This window comes from Abramis brama, assembly GCF_963993115.1.
Source record: "Abramis brama genome assembly, chromosome: 1".
NCBI lineage: Eukaryota > Metazoa > Chordata > Actinopteri > Cypriniformes > Leuciscidae > Abramis > Abramis brama.
In genome coordinates this window covers 28,454,710-28,479,546 of record NC_139963.1, presented here as the reverse complement: position 1 = coordinate 28,479,546, position 24,837 = coordinate 28,454,710, and the positions used below count along the sequence as shown (strand labels likewise).

The window sequence follows — 24,837 nt, the reverse complement described above, 5'->3', positions numbered from 1 at the left end:
CGCCGATTCAGGGAGCAGGCTACACAGTGAACTCGCCGATTCAGGGAGCAGGCTACACAGTGAACTTGATGATTCAGGGAGCAGGCTACTAGCCTGACTACGTCAGACTTCCTACTTCCGCTCAATTTCATTTCGCTTTTGTATTCAGTCTGAGAAAGCGTAATAGCTTTCCGTTTTCCTCCGGCCTGAAAACAGCCGGCCAATCAACGAACAGAGGGCGGCCTGAGAGCCGTGACGTAGATGCTGATTGTACCGTGGATGCGTAGATTTACTTCACATAATCTGCAAAAGTCGTTCACAGCCATGTTCACTCCGGTATTTCGCTCGATGGTTTTGTTTTCGCATCATACATGTGTTTACATTGGAAGTTAGATGCGGCTGAGCATGCGCATAACACACGCCATAACCAAGTGTTATGTGATTGGTTTACGGGTAACCAATGATTTTAAACTTCAGACAAGCACCCCCCCCGCGTGAAAGAAAACGCTTTTCAATTATGCCATGCCAGACTCTGTCTACAAAGCAAAGCAGCAGAGTTTGGTATTACCAGGCTACACAGTGAACTCCGAAAAAATGCTACGCTTGAGCAAACAGTTTGTGAATAGGTTACTACAAATGATGTCCGTGAATAAAATATAATATTCAGAAGTAAACAGTGTAGCTGACAGAGTGTTTATGTCAGAATGTTTATTTTTAAACCACAACCTTCTAAGTGCTTCTTTTTCTGATATATTTAACAATATCTTTTGCATTTCTAATCCAAACAACGTCAAACTTGGCACTGCACTTACTCGTGCCCGTAGCGAGACACCTGTCGAGTTTGAAATCCATCGGACTAACGGTTCGAGAGATATGCGAATAACACACACACACAGACAGACATACAGACAGACACACTGACAGACAGACAGACGTTTCTTTAATTTATAGATAGACTAGTGCAAAATGGCCGTGCAAAATAAGTTTTTAAGTGTGTTTTTAGTAATTGTTGGTTTGGTGTGTTTGAGTGCACATTGTTACAATTACACAGCAAAAGTTCAGTGACATTTTTATTTGTGCATGGTAGAAAGCACAAAGTGAACTCCGAGAAAACGCTATGCTTGAGGAAACAGTTTGTGAATAGGCTACTACAAATGATGCCCGTGAAAGAGACTGTGAACGCATTGAAAAGGATATGTTTAGTTGGTGAATAGCATTTACACAGTAGCGATAACGTTAAGCGCACCAGAATGAAATATAATATTCAGAAGTAAACAGCATAGCTGACTAACAGATTCAGTTAACATCCACATATGAATAAGCGCGTCGATTCAGGGAGCAGTGCAAAGTGCCCGTGCAAAATCAGTTTTTGTGAGCTGATCGCCGTCAAAAAAGTTCAGGAGATATTTCTTAGCGATGGCTGATTTCAACAGTTTCAATATGATAAAAAGTAACTTTTATATTGATTCAATGGATTAATTGCATTTTGAAAAAAAGAAAGAAAGTGTCATGAATTTATTGCATTTTTGGGAAAAAATAATCAATTTTTATAATAAATCTTTGAAAATCAAAATTTGGATTTGAATTTTTTATGTTATTATAACCTAAAGATGCTATGTGAAAGTTTGAAACAGAAAATGGTTTTCATCTTGCCACTTTCTTGGTAAAGAAAACACATTTTTACTCAAATTAATCAAAATGGATCACGTTTTGGAACCAAACTATAATATTCAGAAGTAAACAGTGTAGCTGACAGAATGTTTATTTTTAAACCACAACCTTCTAAAAAATTATATATTTAACGATATCTTTTGCATTTCTCATCCAAACAACGTCAAACTTGGCACTGCACTACTCGTGCCCGTAGCGAGACACCTGTCGAGCTTGAAATCAATCAGACTAACGGTTCGTGAGATATGCGAATAACAGACATACAGACACACAGACATACAGACACACAGACGTTTCTGTAATTTATAGATAGGTTGACTATAAATGTATCATATATGTACCTAATGGAGTTGGTGCAGATTTCGCACTCCTGTTTTTAGCTATATACAGCTACATGGCTATTGTGTGTTATTTTCATCACATAATTAATATATTGTAACTGATGAAAGGAGAGAAATGTGTGCTTTAGAAATGTATGCTCTACAATCTCTCCGATAGTTGTTGTCATGACAGATATATATAACTCTCGGATATGTTTGGTCTTGGCGGAATAGATCTGCTATGCAGCTGCTGCTTTTATTGCTGCTTCTGCAGAGCAAGTACGGGACTTGCTACTGCCAGTACATACACAACATGTTTCTGTGAGCAAGTAATACATGCTGCTACTGTACAATATAGCATGAATTGCCCGTAGCAGATCTATACAGGCGGAGCTGGGGAAGGTGGAGGGTTTCTGAAGCACGCTGCACTGCTAAGGCAAATGCTGCCCAGTATTTGAAGGTTGAGCACGCAAGCCTGTATTGGCTACGGATACAGCAGGAACCAATCAGCTGTGCCCTAGATAAAGATGTGATTACAGGCAGGTTGAGTTAAAGGGAAACTTCACCGATTAGTATCAGTAGAAACCCGGTAGTATTTTCGAATGACCGTGCTTCCCTCCCTTTCTGTATTGTGTGTCTGGAAAAAAAAACTCAGATGATGCAAAAATCGTCATTCATCTGAGGCTTTTTTGGCCAGAGGCTAGAGTGCCAAAGTCATTAAAAGTTGCATTTTCAGTTGAATTTGGGGAAACCACTTGAAACATTTGTTGTGTTGAGCTGTTTCAAAAGTAATTGTTTATATAATTATTTTTGTTTGATTTGTTCATTGCAAACAGCTGAAAGTCTGTAAATTCTGCCAATAAACCTGATTTGCAATGGGGGTTGAATAATTTTGATTACAACTGATATATATATAGTTTAAAGAATATTGTCATCTTTGCTTTTCCAGCTTGGATATTTATTTGATGCCATTCACACAATACAGTATTATATGCCATTTCATTTTGATTCTATCACCTTTTGCACATCTACCCGTGACTTCATTGACTGCAATTCATGTTCATTGCATGTCTTTAATTTCTCATCCTTATGTCATCCCATTGGCCACTTTTTAAAGCAAACATTTCTCTCCTTTCATCAGTTAGTTCAATGGTTTACAATAAATTAATTATTTGATGAAAGTAAGTAGCCATGTAGATGTATGTAGCTTAGACTAGTAAAAACAGGAGTGAGAAATCTGCACCAACTCCGTTAGGTCCAAAGCCACATAATATATAACGTTCCCCCCCCCCCCCACACACACACACACACCTTCTCCTGACCAAAGGACATGCTTAAAATTCTAGTCTGGTACAGTGCGGACCACTCCGGATCCAAAGCGCAGGCGACAGATGAGGAGAGCACACTGACAGATACAAAGAGGAAGAGGACGGGAATATATGGAGTAGATTTACTGAAGCAGGGAATTGGAGACTGTGATTTTAGATTTGCAGAGAAAAGATAAAGAGTTTAGGAAATGTACATGTGTTCAAGCATAAATAAAATAACATATGAATGCAAAAGCTATCCAAAGCTATGATTATCAGTGGGGGCAGATGGATGGGTGAAAATGGGTATATCTATAAAATAGACCATCTAAAAAGAGACCATATAAAATAGATCAGTAGACACGAGCTCAGTGCATGTCAACATCTTAATGAACTACTTAAACATAATATGCACTGATAAATGTAGGGGCAAACATGATAGAGGTGGTGTTAGAGCATGAGAAAGTGGTGCAGACTGGCTGGTCTCCATCATTAGTCTCTGTGTGTTTGCCCACTCTGTTCCTGCACACTAATCCAGGCTCTATTAGCTGTGTCATGATCACTGGAATGAACAATGAGCAAACAGGAGTTCTGGCTTCGGCCACTGAGTATGAGTGTGTGATCTACTGTGAATCAGCAGGGAATGATTAAATTGACATAAATGAATGGGTATTTTAGAGATAGAAGTGTGTAATTAATGCTGAAGTGTATAAGGTAGCATCCATGTATGATCTTAAATCCCGTATACTGTAAAAAATGATTGACCAGATCGTGAATAACATACATTTAATGGAATTTTACGGTAAAATACTTTATGGTAATAATTTTGTTCTTGGAGGAGAAAATTAACTTCATTGTTTAATTTACAGCAAAAAATGTAAATTGACATTCCCAGAATTCCCTGCCTGACACTTCACATATGATGTATTTTCGTTGAAATAAGTTCACTTATTAAAAACTTTCTTAGTTTTTTCTCATCAGTTATGTACATTAGGGTTTTATGTTACATCTAATGTTGTTAAATTAATGTTTATTGCATTTAAATTTCATGTGTTACCTTGATGGTGTTTAGCTCATCATTCAGCTTTTCCACATGCTAAGAAGGACAATATTTTTTTTTACAGTAGGTGCACAGTGTCATTCACCATGTGCACCTACTGTAAAAAAAAATATTGTCCTTCTTAGCATGTGGAAAAGCTGAATGTGATGAGCTTTGATTCATCATGTGACTCTCATCATCACTATGTTTGGTGGTTATCAGTGTATTACAAACAGGTGGACCTTTAATGTCAGCTAAACATTAGGCTAAAAAAAGAAAAGAAAAGGAAAAAGTGCTAATCAACTGCTTGTTAAAACACCCCTTGAGCATTGGCTTAAGCAAAGCTTAAAGTGAATTTAAGCAGAAGAGAGAGCGGAGTGAGTCGTGGAAATGCAAAGGATAAGGTAGCTCTTTGAACTGCCTCCTTTTTTGTGGTTTCATTAATTGGATGTGATTATGTGGAGTCTCTTTAGAACTCGCCTCAGGGCACACTCTGTCTTTGGGGTAGACACTATTTCCCTCTGCTGAAGGTCCTAGATAATTGATGCACTGGTCTGAATACACCTTGTCTTTGTGCTGCCACAGTCTCATGTCCAACACCGGAGTCTAGATCTAGTCTTTCTGAGGTCTGAATAAACCCATCGGGAACTAGTGCCTGCCAGGCCTTAGTGGCACACCCCTTATTCTATGTAAGCAACATGAATGATTTGGCTTAAAACATTTTTTTTTTTTTTTTTTCAGGAAATACAGGTTTCGATTGGATAAATTGACAGTAGAAAACTAAAATTAGCCTGTATGAACCTTAAACATAGGACCATGGATTTTTGCTATATTTTGAAATGTTGATTCATTTTTGGATAATGAAACTTGAACTCTATTAAAAGATGAAAAATGTGAAAAGGACAGTTCAGCGAAAGACACAAATTCATAATCCCTTTTAATCCACTTTCTTTCTTTTTTTAACAATGGCAGACACACTATCTGTCTTTATTTTTCATTTTCTGAGAATTCAGTTAAATGATTAAAGAAACTATGTAAAAGTTCATGTACTAAACAAAATCTGGTCTTGGCCCCAAAAATCTTTTTGTTTTGTTTTTGAAAATCTTCATGTGCCTATTTACAGCCTTGACAGTGATTCATACAGGATCTGGAAGGAAGTGGGTAAACACTGAAATGATCATAGGACTGCTTGTTTATCCCCGATTAGTGGAATTGGTTGTCTTACATCTCTGCCCATGTTACGACCATACCCGGTCTCCCCTACTATTCATCTGAAATGTAACAACTATGAAAGAATTATTGCAGTGAATCTGCATGCACAAGCTGAAACCACCAAGCATTCAACTATGCTGAGGCACTGCATTAAGTGCAAGGCTCCATCAACAGGTTGCACACTGACACCAGCTACTGAGGGCACAGGTGTATGTCTCTGACAGCAATACCCTGAAGCAGTTCTTTACATATTAGCATTGCAATAACATGCTTTATTCAGTTCCTTTTGTAAATAAATGAATACAAATCATATGCTAAAATTGTGGAAAAATCATTTTTCTTGTCAATTTAATGCTGAGGGTTGTAGCCTAGTGGTGATACACTGCTCTGGATGAGAAAGCTATTGTATTGCCTGAGGGGAGACACCGACATACAACACAGTATATGACTGCATTTGACAGGCTCACACTTCTGACTTACCATCTGCCTTTAACTATTCAGCTCCTATTTTAGTGCTCATACCCAGACACATTCAATCACATTGGGCCTGAGCAATCATCCCGTACAGTGGACTAGAATGCCCTCTTTTCATCTTATGTGGGGCAGAACTTAGCTGGATTAATAGGTGGAGCTATTTGCTTGTCTAGATTTGGTTCAACCCAAACTTTTAATTAAAAATCCTTGCCATTTATTTTTCAGAATAAAAATGTCCAGTGCATGATGTAATCTCTCCCCCCCTCTCTCTCTCTTTCATATTCTTTCGATTTCCAAAACTCCTCCCCCACCCACCAACCCCTCTTTCCTGCTCCCTGTTACCTTGTGCGTGAATCTCCATCCTGTTCTCAGGCTGGGGAGAACATAGCTGAGGGAGAATCAATATGTTTTCAATTTGCAGCAGCGACTTGCTCCCTCGCATTCTAATTACAGCTTCTGCTCTTTGTAAGTCTCTCAGCAAGAGAACGAGGGAGAGAGATGCCACACTGCCACCACCATTCACAGCATCTCTGAAACATCCAGCTGTTGGAGTAGGTTTCAACTGTCATAGCCTTATGTTGAATATGAGGTCATAACTGCATTATGTAATTATTCAATGGCGACTTAAATAACCACACGGCTAGCAGCCACTCAGAATAGCATAGCAACACAATAGTAAACATTCAGAAAACCTTAGCTAATGCCTAGCAGTGTCATATTGCAACCACTCAAATATCTAAATAAACACCTATCGATCACTTGAAATAGCAACACCATAGCAACCATTAAGAATACTTTAGCAAACACTTAGCATTGACCCCCTCAGACCTTAGCAAACAAATAGCCACACCTAGGAACCACCTAGAATACCTTAGCAACCACCTATTTATGCCTAGCAGCCAATACCTGAGAAAACACCAATGTCCTAACAACCACCCACAACACCCTAGCACTATGTCTGTGAATTTTGCATGGGCAACAATCTCATTTTCTACAAAAAATGTAACAAACATACATACATACATAAATAAAAATAATAAAGTTTAAGACTATCTTCCTTAAGACTAGTTTAAGTTGTATTTTTTGCTTCCATAGAAATCCATTCTGTCTACTGTTGATTCTTTGAGCCACTATGGAAGTAAAGTAACAAACAGAACCAGGCCAACAAGATACTTGTGGTGCTGCCCTGTGACTCTGTATGAATGAGAGAGAGATAGAACAGTGGAACAAGGAAATAAAGCATGAGTATAGGCAAAATGTACACAAGGGCTCTGTTTCCATGGCAATGGCAGACATAACCTTACCCCTCCGCACACATGCACACACTGATAAATACCAGGTTTTACATGCTACTTTGTGCGTTTCATAAAGCTTACCTCGAATAAAGGATCTCTTCACTCTTGTACTTTAATCTCATTGATGCCCCAAGTGAGAATATCTTTACGGGTGTGCAACATGATTGTAAAAGTGTTTCATGGCATTAAGGATGTCGCTTGGTATGAGACTGAGAGTGGCTTTTCAGGATAAATAATGCTTTGCAATTTACAATTTTATCCTTCCTGCTGTCTCCTTGTTTTTTATTAAGTTGACTAAATTGATTAAGCTGACCCCCATTGCTGCACAATATGCATGCAAAAACATGAGGTTGGATGTTTAATAAAGCCTCCACGCTCTTGTCCATCTGCAGTGCTGTCTCTGCTCTGGGGTTGCTAACATGCACACAGGCTGCGACTAATCAAATTCTGCTTGATTCAGTGATATTGGAATACTTGACCTTCCCAACTGCTCCTTTCCCAGGAAGACTTCTCAATCCAATCCAATTAGCCTAACAGTGTGTCACCACTACACCAGCTCTGAGCTCTATAAACACACAGCTGGAAGCCTCCACACATACTTTCACACAATATAGGCAGTTATTCACACACAGTTCATTTAGTTTAAGTGTAATTCAAGAGTCTTCCATGTTTCTCCGTCATAACTCTTTTCTGCCACTTCTGATTTGTGAGTTCTTGGAGAGTGATTGAGGTGCTGTGAGTTCTGGACCTCAAGGCTTTAAGAAAAACTTGTTTATAACAGTGGTTATTTAATTAATGCAATGACAAATGTATAATGTTTATAAGACTATGATGGAATATTGAACTTGAAAGTCAATGTGTTGTTTTAAAACAATTGTGGCGCATGCTGCTGTGTAGTTGTTTAACAGCGCCCTCGTGTGGACTGCATTGTACAGGTCAGTTTCAGGTCTTTTATCTTTACAGTCCAATTCACTAAGGATCTCCTTTTTATTGAGGTCATACGTGGTGTAACAAAGAAAGAGAAACTTGTGTACATTTCATATGAAAAATTTACTGACTTTTAACTGACTTTTTCTTTTCTTTTTCGAATCTCTGTCTTGAGGTTTAATGAAAATACAAATCTATCATGGAATACAGACATGATTCAAGGTGTTTACCAGAGTGAGAGTTGATTACATTTGTGGCCTAATGGTTAGAGAGTCAGACTGATAACTCAAAGGTTGCAGGTTCAAGTCTAAATACCAACAGGAAATGACTGTGGTGCCCTTGAGCAAGGCACCGAACCCCCAATCGCTGCCCATTGTGTGCGTGTCCACGTTTTGCAGTGTGTATGTGTTCACTACTCCCTTCTCCTAATGCGTGTGCACTAGCCTGGATGGGTTAAATGCAGAGGACAAATTCCAACTATGGGTTACCATACTTGGCCCTCGTGCCATATCACACATTAAACTTTTTCTCAAAATTCAGTACAGCTGCTTATATGACCATATGTGTGCATTTGTTAATTTATCTTATAAATTAAAAGAAAATATGGGAACACTTCACAATAAGGTTAATAAGTTAACATTAGTTAATGTATTAACATGAACTAACAATGAGCAATACATTTGTTACAGTATTTAGTAATCTTTATTAATGTAAGTTGTAAGGGGTGAATTCTGGAATCCACTGCTGCTTCAATCTAATGAGTGATTATAATCAAGGTATTAATCAATATTTTTCCTTCTAAATACAAAATGAGTTGAATGACTTCTCTAGGCTTGTGAGATTTTACTTATAGAAGTTACCAGTGTGATTACTGAAATGTTCTTCTTTTTATGTATTCTCTAATATCTGCATTAAATATACCTGACAGGTGACTGAAGGGTCTGGGCCATGCAGACAATGCAGTTACAGTGCTTGCTCATTTAGCCCGGCTTCCAGAAATGAAATATGGACTCGTTTTGTTTGAGAAAGGTCTTCAACGTGTTAAAACATATAAGGGTCATTGGAACCAATAGTTTAAGTGACCATTTCTTAGCTAAAGTCTTTACTTTACTGTTAGATTAAAGTGTCCTCTCCTTGAGAGAAAGAACATGTTATCTTGATGTTGTAAGAAAACTCTCCTGTTTATAGTTAGAACCTAGCCAAATCCAACCTTGACCAACAAACCAGATCTGCGACCTGGAAGGTCACGACGTGCCTAAATTCAGCCGCATAATCAATGGAGATATGCTTCATTCAACCTGAAGCAAGGATGTGGCTTAGACCTTTGTGTATGGTATAACTGCTGTGATCTTTGTAACTGTAAGTGGGGCGGCCTACGAACTCCTTGTGAGTCTTGAAGCTGACTTCTGCCTGATGAAACTGCAAACTCTCTTCAGTAAAAAAATTCTTTAATTTATTATAATTCTGACTCTTGTCTTAAATTGACTGCACTTCTAACTCCTGGTCTTAATTAATCATATCTGGTCCTTGGGTCTTTAACTGTAAATCCCCTAACATAGTTAATAAAAATACAGCTGTTCATTGTTTGATCATGTTAGTTCACAGTGCATTAACTAATGTTAACTAATACAACCTTTGATTTTGATGTTGAAATTAATATTAACTAAGATTAATAAATGCTGAAGAAGTGTTGTTCATTCTTAGTTCATGTTAACTAAGGTAAAGTGTTACCGAAAATATGATGCCCATGAATTAGGGTGGTCTGCAAGCGAATTGGAGCGAGTAACCTCGTTCTATTATCCCCAAAATCCAGCTCGACACTCTGGGGATGGCCTGCCATGCCCTGAATCGAGTGGCAAATGGTTGAAGTATTACAGGTTGAGCGGGAGAACAGCACTTGTTACAGTACTGAGAGGAGGAATGCCCTTTTCATGAGAATGTAATTTTTTTATTTGGTTTGCTATAACAACGAGAAGAGGTTTGGGTGCGCAAACTGTTTGGGCGGGCCCAGAACCAACAGAAAACACATTGTCTCCAGTACTCTGAGCTGAAGAGGGGAGTGGGAGACGGGCACATCCGGCCTTGGCGGGATTTAACCCTTTCCTCCTCTGTCCTGAGGCATCAGGACTGCTTCGGCTGCTTAGTGTCCAGCTCTAGCTTGGGGCGAGGCCCTTGACACTTGGTCTGGCATGGCTTGACTTCAGGCTCCCCTTTCAGCTGGGGCTGGACTGGCGCTGAGGTTGGTCTGGGTCGCTGCTGAGTCGACTGGGCTGTCTTGGAGTGACTGGAGGCAGTGGAGGAGCTGGCTCTTTTATACAAATATTTTTATTGATTTTTCCATTTTCCACAAACACAATACACAGAACCACGAACAACATTAATTCTGGATCTACATACTTATTCACACATCAACATACACACCCCTGCAGCAAAAAAAAAAAAAAAAAAGGGGGGGGGGATTAATACACATAATAGTACTGATTATACTATACTGGCCAATGAAGATTCAAATAAGATAAAAAGGGCTGCCAGACCCCATAAAACTTTGCAGAGGTACCTCGGATAGTGTATTTAAGATGCTCAAGTTTAAGACACGACATCACCTCAGTAACCCAGCGTTTGTAAGATGGTGGCAATGCCTTTTTCCAGCTGAGAAGAATCAGGTGTCTAGCCAATAATGTGGAGAAAGCTATGAGCTCTATCTGATTGGTTGTTAGCTGCAATTCTTCCGGCACTACCCCAAAGATGGAAGTCAGAGGATTGGGATCAAGATCTTTGTTACATATAAATGAAAACGTTCTGAAAATGCCAGCCCAGAATTTTGTTAATCTGGGGCATTCCCAGAACATGTGACTCAGGTCTGGGCTCTTTTGGGCAAGAAGGGACACCTGTGATGACTCATGGGCTGCAATGTAGCGCTCCTTAAAGTCATCTACTGCGGAGCTAAACAAGCCCAACTGGGAGACTGGGGAGTCAAGTCCTGCCAGCGTCTTTAATCTCTGTGAGATTCAGCCACAAGTGGCGCTCGAGCACCACTAGGTTGGCCATTGATTGATTCTCATAAATAATCCTTAAACATTGCTGGGTCAGGTCCAGACTATCCATGTGATGGAGAAGTTTGACCTGATAAACTTGAAGCACCACCATGGGGTGCCACCACCTGGCTGTCAGCGGCAGATGCTGACAAAGTCCTGCAGGGTTTGGAGGGTGACTAGCCTTAGGCGGGCAACCGTCAACCAGAGAGAGTGGTCGAAGAGGAAGAGCATTCGGGGCGGACTCCTGGTGGACTTCTGGGAAGAACGGGGCTGGACGCTGGCGAGGGGCCTGGCTGCAGGAACCCTTCATCAAGTCAGCTGCGGGCGGGCCAACCAGAACAAGCTGAGCTCTTCTACAGCTTTGGTGAGGACTCGCAAAAGCTCTGTGTCCATACGAGGCCGCATGTCATCAGACTGTTTAGGCAGCGGAGTCATTTTGCCTCGGCTAGAGAATGGTAGGCAATGGGCGTGATCCGGGCACGCAGCGTCGCGATGTTCAGCTCCTCGCAGTGCGGGCAGCTGGAGTTCAGAAGAGCTACCTCAGCGTGGGTGTGGGCGCAGCCCAGGCAGGAGATGCACTCGGGATACTAAGTTAGAGTGGGAGTTAGAGCGGGCAGGTGAGCAGTCTTCATGTATTTCACAACACTTCAGCACGTGATTCTTATTAACTGTGGGTCATATTTCAGTTTTCTTTTACCATAGCAAAGTCTCTGAGGACTTGATACCTTGTACTTCTGGAGAGTTCAGGTAGGTTGCAGATCTGGAAAATAGTGACACTGGAGAATAAAGGGTTCCTGATGATTTCACACCTAATTCTTCACCTTAATTCCTTTTCTTTCTTTCTTTATTGCAGTTGAAATGTGTCTTTTCTTCTTGGCCTGTTTTTGTATGACCCTGCTGAACCAATAACAGTTTTTCTGTCCATTGGTCACGCCTTAATTTTGCAATTTCTAACCTTTCTCATGACCATTTAATCATTTTTGACTTTTCAGTACGAGTTAAATCTCTTATTTGGCCCATTTTACCTGTAAAAGAAAACCTGCATAATAATTATGCACACCTGAATATAAGCCGTTTTTTTACTCCCAGCCTTCCTTAACAATTATATATCATTTATGATTAAATACAAAATGTATAGTAGTTATTAAGATTGATGTGGTTTGGAATTGGTAAAATGCACATGGAAAAAAACATGATCAGAATATCAACTTGCATAATATTTATGCACGCACTGTAAGGTCCAAGAGAAGGATGTAACACTTCAGATATACTAATTCTTTTTGTTAGATCAAAAATAGATTAAAAAAAAAAAATTAAATTAATTTTAAAAACATAACTGCAATATCTTCTGTGTTTTTTGAAACTGGGTATCGCTGGGTAACACCTCAGATATACTAATTATTTTTTGTTAGATCAAAAATAGATAAAAAAATTAATTTAATTATTTTTAAAAACATAACTGCAGTATCTTCTGTGTCTTTTTAAACTGGGTATCGTTGCAATTGTTGCTCCACAGTCTTACCTTGTGAATACGCAGCATGGGATTGTGAGACATAACCGTCACCATCTGATTCCTATGCAAACATCAGCTATAAATGATAAATTACACAAGATCAGTCCTTGGATACATTCACTGAGCCGCACCCTGCCACTCAGGAATCAGAGGAGCAGGACATTCCTGATTTGGTGTCTACAGGGAGACAGGTCGTGAAACCTGTAAGGTTGAACCTGTAAACAAGTGTGTTTTACTATTGCATTATTGATACAAATGCATTGCCACTTATTGTACATAATGAAAAAAAAAAAAAAAAGATTGTTAGAAATATGAAGACAAATGTTGTAATTACTTGGTTTGTTTAAGAATTAGATAAGAGCAGACCTTCCAGCAAAAGAGGCAGAATAATCCTCTAAGGTCCACTGGCTAGCATTACATTATATGATCACGCCAAAGCCACTAGATGACAAGCCTGCAACCTTTAGCCAAAAAAGCATAACGGCTAATGCTAACGCCGGTACGCAGGGAAGGAGAGCAGAGGCCGTTTTTTATGAATGGATGTCAGTGGAGAATAGGCATCACTACACCGAATAAAACGCTTTTGTGAGGAAACACCTTATCATTTAAGTAATCGACAGCCTGTACGCTGATCTTCAACATGTTTTACGCTAAACAATACTTTTGTTGGGAATGATATGTAGATTTTACTATGATTAAAGGTTATTTTATAAGGGAAGGCAGAGAAGGTAATGTCGCGACAGGCAGGACCCATTTACGGCATTACCATAGTATTTAATAGTAATATTATTGAGTGATATTGTATATTGTCTAAAGAAAGTAAACAATACCGATGTTTTCTTTCTTTGGCTTTCGAGCTATTCCACCGAATGGGTGACATTTCTGTCCCCAGGACATTATATGTATAAAAATGCATGAAAATTAACTCTAAAATACATTTTATTATTAAGCAAAGTGTCCTGCACATTAAGCTAACTTCAAATGTTAAATACATATTTAAATTTAAACTTCAATTTAAAATGCATAATTAAAAAATTAATAAAAACTACCTAGAACACACAAAAAAAATGCATTTCTTGCATGTCCCCACTCTATCTCTAAACTTTACCATGAAATATATAGGCTAATGATTAAAATCCTTCAGAAATCTTTTTTTTTTTTTTTTTTTTGGAATTGTTGTATGACTTTATATCCAATCTATGCTTTAAAATGATTTTTTTTTTTTTTCAGGAGAAAATAATAATAATAATAATATTTTAGATAAAATACACATTTTAGTCGTTTCCCCAGGTTTTTACTGTTACCCTTCCCCCCTCTGAAAAACTTCACATTTCACAACAGAACATTTCACAAGACACATTTTCAACAGGATGTTGCATCATCTGGATATTGAGGCAATGGTAAAACCATAAGTAAGTCCTCTCATTTTAATATCTGTATATTTGATGAAATTGTAACTATGACTGAGAAGGTCAATCTCAACATACATTCCTGTTACCTAAATTATTTCTTAGATGTTATTTGTTTATTTTAAAAATATTAACTTGGAAAGTCACTAGAATTTGCTCAAGTGTCCTCATGCTATTAGCATGTATGCTATGTGGCCATATGTCTTGTATTTGATCTTTGCTTAAAAACTCAATCCTGTTACTTTCAGTCATGTTACTTATATGAAAAATAATAGGAGAGCGTTAAAGTAACAGGAGTGAGTAGAGTCCTCTGTTTTAATGATTTAATACTGTAAATATTAGTTGATATAATACTATTCACCTGAATTATGAGTTTTACGGTTGCAATTACTTTACAATATTTTTAATTGTAGACATTAGCATTAGTTTTACAATATGAGCATCATACTTCCATGGAGCCAGTCCACCAAGAAGTGACTTAAATGTTTTGTCTTTGTCTTTCTTATATTTTGTAGAAGATGGAGAGAAATCATACTATGCAGATGCCAGAAACACATAGTACATCACTTCAACACAGAAATCTTATGCACACACAGTCATGTACACTCTCTCTCATACACACACATATGGACACTCATTCATGTTACCCAATGTTCATTCCTGTTACCAAGTCTTCATTCCTATTACTATTTATTTCTGTTTTTCTAAGAAAAATAAAGTTAAACCACTGTTTTTATCAGTTTTGTTTGGTCCATCATTTATACAATTGTTTAATAAATTAAATTATTTTTAAAAAGTATAAACTTGAGGCTTCGGTCTTCTTTAAAATGAAAAAATGGCTTTGTGTTTTTTATTAAAATACACCTTGCCTTAATATGTCGTGATTTTTTGTTGTTGTCACAAATATCAATTATTTGAACATATAACCAACAATTTCTTTAAAATAAACACGTTCTTGTGGGGAAAACAAAGGAATTAATTGACATGCTTTTAAACATGCTTTTTAAATGGCACATGAGTTTCGGTAACAGGACTGAGAAAACATGCGTCTATCTTCTGCTTAGATCCTTTTAAAGCTACACTGTGTAGGATTTTCTCTCATCTAGCGGTGAAATTGTTTATGACTACCAACTGAATATTACTTTCTAGTCCCTCCCATTCTGAGGGTGTTTTAACTCCTACGGTGGCCGTTTTTTTTACCTCCTACGGTGGCCGCAAATCTGCCTGCAGTCGCGAGTAATCTCCCCCTCGCATTCGTCACGGTGCCACTGAGTGTCAAAACGCGAAAGGCGAAGCTTGAATTTCCAGGTATGTCCCTCTTTGGCTAATGTATTTTCAAGATGGATGCGCAACTTGGCTGCCGCCATTCGAGCGACTCGCTCGTATGTATTCTAAATGGCAGATTCTACACTTACGAGAATACTTGATTAGTTGGTAGAAGTAATTACACATTAATGAGCACATATCATTTTGAAAGAACAAAGTGTTTTTTGGTAAGAATCAACTTAAAAAATTACACAGTGTAGCTTTAAATAAAGTTGCCTGAGATTGACCAATACACATTTTGAATAGTTAAATATTAAGCGTAGCGTCAGTTCTGGCAGGTCATGTTATTCAAGCTCGCATCAGCTGAGCTGATACACGCCTACCTATAAGAATACGATGCCTATCACTGTATATAAGCTCCTTCAGTATTATCAGCAACTATTGCGTTTCTCAGGAGCTAATTAAATGCGAAATTTGGCTGGCAAACCACATCATCTCACATGGAATCGTGCAATCGGGAATTTAGCGAGAGGAATTTAATTTAGCTAAGCTAAGTTTCTTTTTAATGCTCATTGTTAAAAGCTATCAGGGTATTGGTCACATGCTTGTTGCTAATGCTATCCGTGTTGCTTGGGCTTATCTAATTGTTTTCATTAAAATGATCTTGATTATGCAATCATATTGGCTATGTGCTTTATTTATCTGTTGTCATTGGCAACTGCCATAGACAGTATAAGAAGTGGACAGAGCCATCTCATTGGATCTCAATTGAGACAAGTGAAGCCCATTTTTAGTGATTTCTTAGCACTTCCTTTCCTGACGCGCAGACTCAAACCGAGCAAAGCGTTACACGGACCATGTGAGCAACCCGTCTGTCTTCTAGTAGCTGTGCCAAGAGAAATCTGAATCATTCCCTTCCGAATCTTGCAGAGACGGAGAGCGTGAGTAGGAGCTGTCCATGAGCTTGGAGCAGGAGCAACTTTTGCTAGGTATTCTGATTAATTATATTGTCATTTTGCCTCCACGTTCCCCCGATTTCCCACGAGCTTCTCCTCCCGTCCATACGGTAATCTCTCTACTGTGCGACATAGAGTCGCGTGGTTATGACGCAATCGTTAGCCTACTTTTACAAAAACTGCTTCTACGGGGCCATAACATAAGCTACAAGGTAATGGAGCATTTTATACATTGTCGTGTTTCTTTAGAAATAAATAATGGACAAATGGAGTCTTCAAAAGCCTCAGATGTAAAGTTATTCGCTGTCAAAGTGACGCCAAAATGAATGGGAGTCAATGGGATGCTAACTGCAGGTGAAGTTCTGCTACAAGATGGTGGCACGCGGCCGGCTTCAACTTCCGGTCAACTTCCTTCCCGCCTGGCAACTGCTCGCGTTGCACATGCTGTGCTTTTAGCACTATGCAGCACAGATTCAAGCATCTTGTGGTGATAGTTAGGAAATAACAATTCATGGTGCAAACAAAATCATTTCATCTGTGGCACAGCTCTTTATACATAGAGTCACTATTCGGTTGAGTCAGTTCAGCATCGATTCTGGACACGCTTGGTCTATCTAGTTCTTGGAAACACGGCGTTCTTAAAGCTATAGTGTATTGGAAATATGCTTGCTCTAAAGGCTATCTATTGTTTATGAAACATGCTGTTCTTAAGGCATTTGGTAGCTATTGGAAACATGCTTGTGCTTAAGGCTATCTGGTTGCTATTAGAAGTATGCTCATATTTTTTTTTTAAAGGTTTAAAGGTTTGAGAACCACTGCTCTAAAAGCTGTTAGTTGCTATTGGAAACATGGTTGTTTTAGCCCAATCGTTATTTGGAACATGGCTATGTTTTAGGCTTATATCTGGTGTCATTGTCACATGCTGTGCTAAGCTTATCCAGGTATCAGCAAAATGCTTGTCCTTGTTTCAGCATACTGTAAGCAACATGCTGTGGTAATCAAAGCGTTGTTTTAGCCTTATCTGGTTGCATAGAATAAAGATGAGCATTTTTTTTCTTTCAATACGATTATTGCAACATGCTGTGTTAAAGTTAGCACATGCTTGTGGCTAAAGCTTATCTAAATTATTGGCAACATATTATCCATAATACACATTAGGTGTGTTCACTGCAGAGGTATGTCATTCAACACTAACAACATCGTAACTTGATGATCCCGTGAACGAGTGTGGAATCATGGGAGTCGCCACCTTCACCTTCACAGCCAACGGGGGGCAGAAATCATGTTCATTAATGAGGAAGCACACTGTACTTCATTGCTTAGCTGCACACTGCATATGACTCAGAGCTACAGGGTGTATGCTTCCCCGACTGGACTACACTAGTTTTAATACTAGTCCTATGGTTATATAACATTGTTGTATCAGTGTTGCTGCTAGTCGGAGCTATTGCTGTAGGTAGGGTGTATGCTTCCCCTGCCAAACTACACTAGTTTCAGCAATAGTTCTGCGATTATACAACATGCTTGTTGTATCAGATTTTGCTGCCACTAGGGATGTAAACTTCCCCCAATAGATCCCATACACTGTTAAATTGGCTACAGCAACACGCTTGTTTTTTTTTTGCACCCTGCAGTGACGAGTACTTTGCAGCTCACATTCACGCTTTTTCCACAGTAAAGCACATTCAACAAACAATGCAGTCCTACTGTAACTTTATAGCGATATAACACCAAATATAGAACATTAATTCACAAGACCAACGCAAAATAATAATCCACATGAAACTGATTAACATAAGCTGTAACTGTCATACAATTTTTAATTGCGTGCACTGACGTCACTGCCATTACACGATAGGCTGAGGTGGTCTTAAAGTGACAGCAGCCACTAATGCTGTCTGCAATTAATGTTAATCAAAGAACAAAGGTAACAGAGAAATTCACTCACTGCTCTTGACTAAAGAACTTTTGTAGCTTTAATAAGGATTAATTAAACTATAAATAATTGATGCAGCGCAAACTGTTTGATAACTTTTTTCAATTTCTGTATATTTCCTACCTGTTTGACAGGTAGGAAGGGCACAGGTAAATATGACATTTATTATAGTGGGTTTATGTGAGGATTGTTTTTAAGTTCACTTAAATAATAAATGTTAATTTGTTATTTCATTGAAGTATCAATGAAATGTTATTTCATTGAGACATCAGTATCCTTATTAGTATCAGCGACAGGCTACTGGCCTTTATAGAAGCCATTATAAGTCTTATTCATCTTTATTTTTATTGAATATTATTTATTTATGTTGATATCTGTGCAATTTATGTGTATTTAGCCTGCCTCCGCCATCCAGCTCATAACTCAGAAAACGTGGAACCGAATAGCCCTGAGTGGAGACATTTTTGCTTACAGTGCCCTTGCGTGGATGGAACACATTATCCCAAAAGGCATGTGAGCTGTGCAAGTACTCCTTGCTGCAGACTGTAGCAAGTGATGTCACGTATTTGCGTCACGTATGTTACGTGTGGCATGTCTTTAAAACGCATGCGCATGCGTCTTATTTTTGTTACGCGGTGACAACATTTTTTATAAAAAAAACTCCAAAGTAATAATGAAAGCAGCAAAAAGGAGTACAGCGCATATCCATAGTTTTAGCTATGCCTGATCTAAGGGAAACTTAAGGAATTACAGAGTACTGTGTAATATATGTGTAGTATTTTATTTAAAGTTTATTTTCACATTTTGTTGCACTTCACTGTGTAAATTACAAAAGTACTGTAAACATTAATGGAACCTTATTTATTTCTTATTTTAATCATTCCTCTGTGATAGTTCTTGTTTATTTTTGTGGATTATATATTATAAAACATTTATGCCAATAAAGTAGTTTGAAGTTAAACCAACTACATACATACAGTACATTGTTTTTGAGTTGGCATTGCATAATATGGGATACAGAGATTGACAAACTCATAACAGTGATAACTTTTATTTCAAAACAAAGATGATAATTGTGTAATAGAGATATGTACACATACAGATAATCACATATATATATATATATATATATATATATATATATACAGTGGCGGAACTAGAGTTTTATACATGGGGTGGCCAGGGGGTGGCCACTGCTACTTTCGGGGGTACACAGTACACACACACACACACAGTGGAAAAGCTTATGGAAGGAATTGGGTCACTCTGTTTGTGTCTATAAGTGTTGAACATCCAAAATATTTGCAGAAAACAAAGCTTAAGCACTAAGGAGATAAGATACCGTAGCATGTGTCTGTTATGAACTGCTGCGTTTATTTACAAAAAAACTCACATTTACAACAAAAAAAAACTGTTTTTTTAATTGTACTTGAAAAATGTAAACAATTGTATTGCCCATCAATATAAAATCTTATCCTAGGAAGATTTAATACAACATAATTCTTTCTTTATAATAATTTATAATTATTCTTTCTAAATATAATTATTTTTTTGTGTTCATTTTTGGGTGAACTATCCTTTTAATCTGGCAAAATCATCTCAACTTAAATTCCTGAATTGGGTATGTGATTGACTGCCTGTGTCTGGTAGATGCTCTGACCTGTTGCTGGTTCTGAAGTCTGACCACACTGACTCTGACTAGCCAGTGGTGATGCAAGGGCTGGGGTCTGTTTGCACCTGATCTGCCTGTTAGTCATTTTAAGCCAAAATGGGGGTCAACCTTGAACAAATTGCAACAGAAGCAAACTCAACAGAAGCAAGAGATTGGGTTTGGGACTGGGTCTGTGGGACTGTTTCTGGGGGACGAGTCTGAGGGAAGAACAGGAGACAATGGTAAGGAGAATGCAAAGGACAAAAGGTAAAATAAAAAGTGAATCCCCAGAAACAGTTTTCGAAACTTTCCCCTAATGGGATTCTTCTAGACTTTTTTTCCTTACTCAGGACATATTGAGGATACAAAATTATTTGAGTTTGCTTCTGTTGCAATTTGTTCAACCTTTTTTCATAAAATGACTGGACTATGTTTGTGCTTATTTAAAAAGTACTCTGATATCTCCCTTTCTTTTCATGTTTAATTGACCCTGTTCAAAAATATGACAAATTTAAAATATGATTCCAATCATATTTATATTCTAATCATCATCCAATTACCAACATTTTTATCTTAACTCTTTCTCGCAGTAGCCTATAAAAAAAAATTGTGTTTTTGGTAATTTTCACAATTTCATGGCACCCCAGAACATTTTGTTGTATGAATATCTTAACATACCAAAAAAAAAATTGTTTTATTCTAGCTTTGTGCGTCTTTTTTTATCAACACTTGAATGTTGGCAAGTTTCATAAAAAGCAACATGAGCAAAAAGCTGAGAAAATCGCATTTTTATCAAAGACTACATCTAGATCAGATTCATAATGATGATCAAAACACAGTAGATCGAGTCCATCAACACCCTACACCCATAAAGCTTCATAGTCCTATAGTGATCGCATTATGATATCACTTGTTTCTGCTCTTCTTTGCCTGCGTTTTGATCTCCTATCCTCACATTAGCTAGAACATTTGTATACTGTAACGTACACACGGCAAGGTACTGCATATGCGTGTATTAGGCCTAATGTAGGCTATTCGGAGCAAACCACCCTGATGCTAAACCTTAAAAACTTACTTCAAATATGATGTTTTCTTATTCGGTGAAGTTCGGTATCTTGCAACCATCTCTCGTCCTCTGCTCGTCCGTTTGAAAACTGCGCGCGCGCCGCGCTGCCAGCGAACGTAATTTTTTTTTTTTTAAATCAGCATCAGCAACTGCCAGTAGCAAATAAAATTTTGGGGTGGCACCCGGGGTGGCCAATCGCATGTCAGGGGTGTCCAGTGCCACCCCGGACCCCCCTCTGGCTCCGCCACTGTATATATATCTATACATCAACACAGGCAGACAGACAGACCATTCAAATCTACTCAGCCTGAAATTCCCATCCATCATTGAAAAAACATTTAACCAAGCAATAGCCCTCAACCTCCTTATCTGAATAAAATCCATGCAGGACTCCCCTTCTGCCATCACCTACATACCCAGGTAAATGCACTTCAGTTCACAACACTTAATTTAGATAAAATACAGACCAAACAATATTGAATCATTTTGAAGAAAGGCATTAACATAGTACAGAGTCATTCAATGATTTAAAAAATATATATATATTTTAAACATATTATTGGAAGATGTTAGACAAAGATATGCTTGAGTGTTATTGCCTTTGTCTGTAAAGTACCTAAGATACTTACTTTGTTTATGAACAACATAAACTAGATTAAAAAAAACTTTAGGTTGGCTTATAGCCTGAAAGCTGGTTTTCAACCTGAAAGTTTGAAGGTTTTGAAGGCAATACAGTCTATCAGAAAAAGACAACAGACAGACAGACAGACAGATAGCAAGACTTTCTCAAGTAACTTTTACAGAACTCACTACTTATTAAGGATTTAATGAGATTACTGTCCAGCCATTCAAGTGGGCCTGTTCTCGGAATTTGGGCTCACTGACAACGTCCCTGAAAATCTTGCACGTCAGTGAAAGTCTCATAAGTCACATCGCCGTCGTCAGGATGTCAGGTGGCATCTGTCCAAATTAGCCAACAGTCAGTCCAAAATGTAACTTTACATAAGAAAAATTAAAAAGAGAATAGAATGATAGGAGTTTATACTGTGCTTACCTTGGTCAAGTAATAAACAGGCAGGGGGGTTTCCATCGCCTCTAAATTGGAGAGTAAGAATAAGAGTAGCATCATTTTCAAAACCCTGTTATTTGTACGGTTCAAGAATTAAAGTGGGAACCAATACCTGCTCTTTCTCCCAGCTCCTCTTTTTTCCAGAGTTCTTTTCTTTCAGCATCTGACCTTCAAATGTTTAAAATATAAAGTCTCATGAAGACAGTCTGTTCTTAATGACATCTCCAGGACCAGGGTTGAAATCCACTTGTTTACATTGATAAACGCAATGATTATTTGCAATCTATAGTTAAAAACACTTTTTGGTATTTATTTTAATCTGCTACATTTATGTTCACAGATAAGTTGGCAACATTTTAAATACAGTACAACTTGATCTAACTTACTTCAAAGGATAGTTGCTCAGCAGAAGGATGCACCACCATCTTCTAATTGTTAGCATGTCACTTAGGATTTAAAATAAAATAAAAAATAAAATAAAGGATTACTTCACTGAAATCAAAACGCCCCTCCATTACAATGTAGAGTGCACACTACAATATGAATTAAAGCACATTAGAGCAGACATTAAAGAAATTGCAATTAGGTTTTGTTGTCTGGGAATGCCCTGAGAATTAAATAATAATGATAAAGTTAATGCATCAAAAGCTGGAAGGCCTGTTATGCTTAGAATGGTTGCTGCTTATGTCGTCACAGCTGTACTCCATCCATGGCCCAGGATTGACAAGTTTTGCTAGTTGTCTGTAAAATGTAATATTTAAATGCAAAAAAATAAATAAAAATAAAATAAAAGATACAATCTGATACTGAGGAACAACTTCTTTTTTTTTTTTTTTTGCAATGGATGCAACAATCAACATGACTTCATAATTTAAGTCTTTCTGCTCTATTTTAAGACATATTCCAAGCCTTAATTTGTTTAAAGGCTATTTAAGATTTTTACAGATCCTTTTAAGATCTGCAGAAACCCTGTCATTTCGAATGCTAATACATATCATAAAACATGTCATAACTTTAACTTTTTAAAAAAAAAAATCTGGCATCTCTTACAATTAAAAGCCGTTAACACAAACCCACAATTGTTTAAACAGCATAAATAATGCTTATTTATGATACTTTGCGCATGCGTGGTAACATACGTGACGCCACCGCGCTACAGTCTGCAGCGAGGGGTCTATGGAGCTGTGGAATGTCAGACAGTCATCACCATCAGTACATCCAGACAATGCGCCATTCATATTGTCTAGGGCCGGTGACGTGACTACCGAAAACACGTGACACGTTTTTCATGAGAGTAGCCTTACTGTTGAGATGTGCATTTGACCGGTTATTAACGCACAAATCTTTTGAACCCTTGAACCTCTAGCTGTGCTGAGGGGCGGAGCAAAGAAAACGCAGAGAAAAGAAAGCGAAACTTAAACCTCCGTCCGGAGCAAAAACAAAAGATTTCCTGTTTTCTCAACTGAGTTTGACAAGTTTCATCACCAAAGCTTACCATCAGTAGACTACTCTGAAATAGGCTACAACAATGGGCACCAGGTGGGTACATTTATTATTTATAATTTTTTATATCATCCTTTTTTTCCATAGTTTATGATTACACAAAGTTACGTCCAAAATGAAGAGTATGCAATCAAACAGAAAAAAAGACAGCAACTTTAAATTCTGTTTTCAACGTGAATTAAGAAAATTATAGGCTATAAGCAGTTTGTGGAAGTTTAGGAATCAAACACAGTTTTCTTCAGATGAGATAGTCTATCACAAAACAACAGCCGAGAATGCAGAAAAACAAGTTTACTATTTTGTACCTTTCCATCAGTTTTGTTTGGGTGTGGGTATTAATCTTATTACAGAGTTCCATAACCTGGTTGTGCAGCACTCTAAAATGTGCTAGGTTGTTTTTTTACCCAGACTTCTGCGATCTGCCTGTTGGGTGATTTTCACATTGTTGTGTAACTGCTGGGTTAAGTTTCACTCACAGTAGAAATGATGCTCCTCCTCACAAACTACCCAGCCTGCTGGGTTATGTAGTTAACCCACTGCTGGTTTGCCAAACCGGATTAAACGAGAAAACCGGATCGGCGGTTTATCAACGGCCATTTTGTCCTGAGAGAAAACTTCCTGAGGTGATATTCCTGAATCACTTTAAGGTTTGCATTCACTAAATATCAAATAATTACTGTTCTGACAAAAACAAAAAAACATCTTTAGTTTAACTTTTTAATGTTTGCTCCGCTAACATTTTTTCACATCTGCTAGGTTCGCTTGCCTTGCAGACCGAATGAAAGATTTGACGCGGCCATATTTCACATACAGCCGCGACGCGTTTCAAAACAAAATCGGCTACCATGACTTGCAGACTATGTAACATATACTTACCATAGCAATAACAGTAAATTATGCATAATTACATGCAACTAACCCTAAACCAAATCCTAATCATACCCTAACCATATAGTAAGTGACGTCACTTGCAGAGGAAGCGCAGGTGACTGAGAGAGTGCAAGTCTGCAGCCAGACACTACTGGGAGACACTGCCATACTCACATTGCTGAATAATATATCAATTATATCCATTAATTTCCAAAATAGACAGGTTTTATTAATATATTAGCCTATATATAAATAATTTATATAAATTAAATGAATATATTTAGCCTAACATTTGATACAAGAAAGATGGAAATAATAACCATGGGTCAAAAATTTACC

At 38.0% G+C, this 24,837-nt stretch overlaps 1 protein-coding gene across 1 annotated transcript in view; it reads left to right on the top strand.

Annotated features, from left to right (window-relative positions):
• The window catches only part of apol (apolipoprotein L), a 32,650-nt gene that overhangs the window by 4,520 nt on the left and 3,293 nt on the right, over positions 1–24,837 (top strand). Inside the window, exon 2 of the mRNA XM_084124668.1 lies at positions 23,492–23,664. Coding sequence (XP_083980794.1) covers positions 23,654–23,664 — 11 coding nt within the window. The 5' untranslated portion in view covers positions 23,492–23,653. The remainder of the gene's footprint in view (positions 1–23,491; positions 23,665–24,837) is intronic.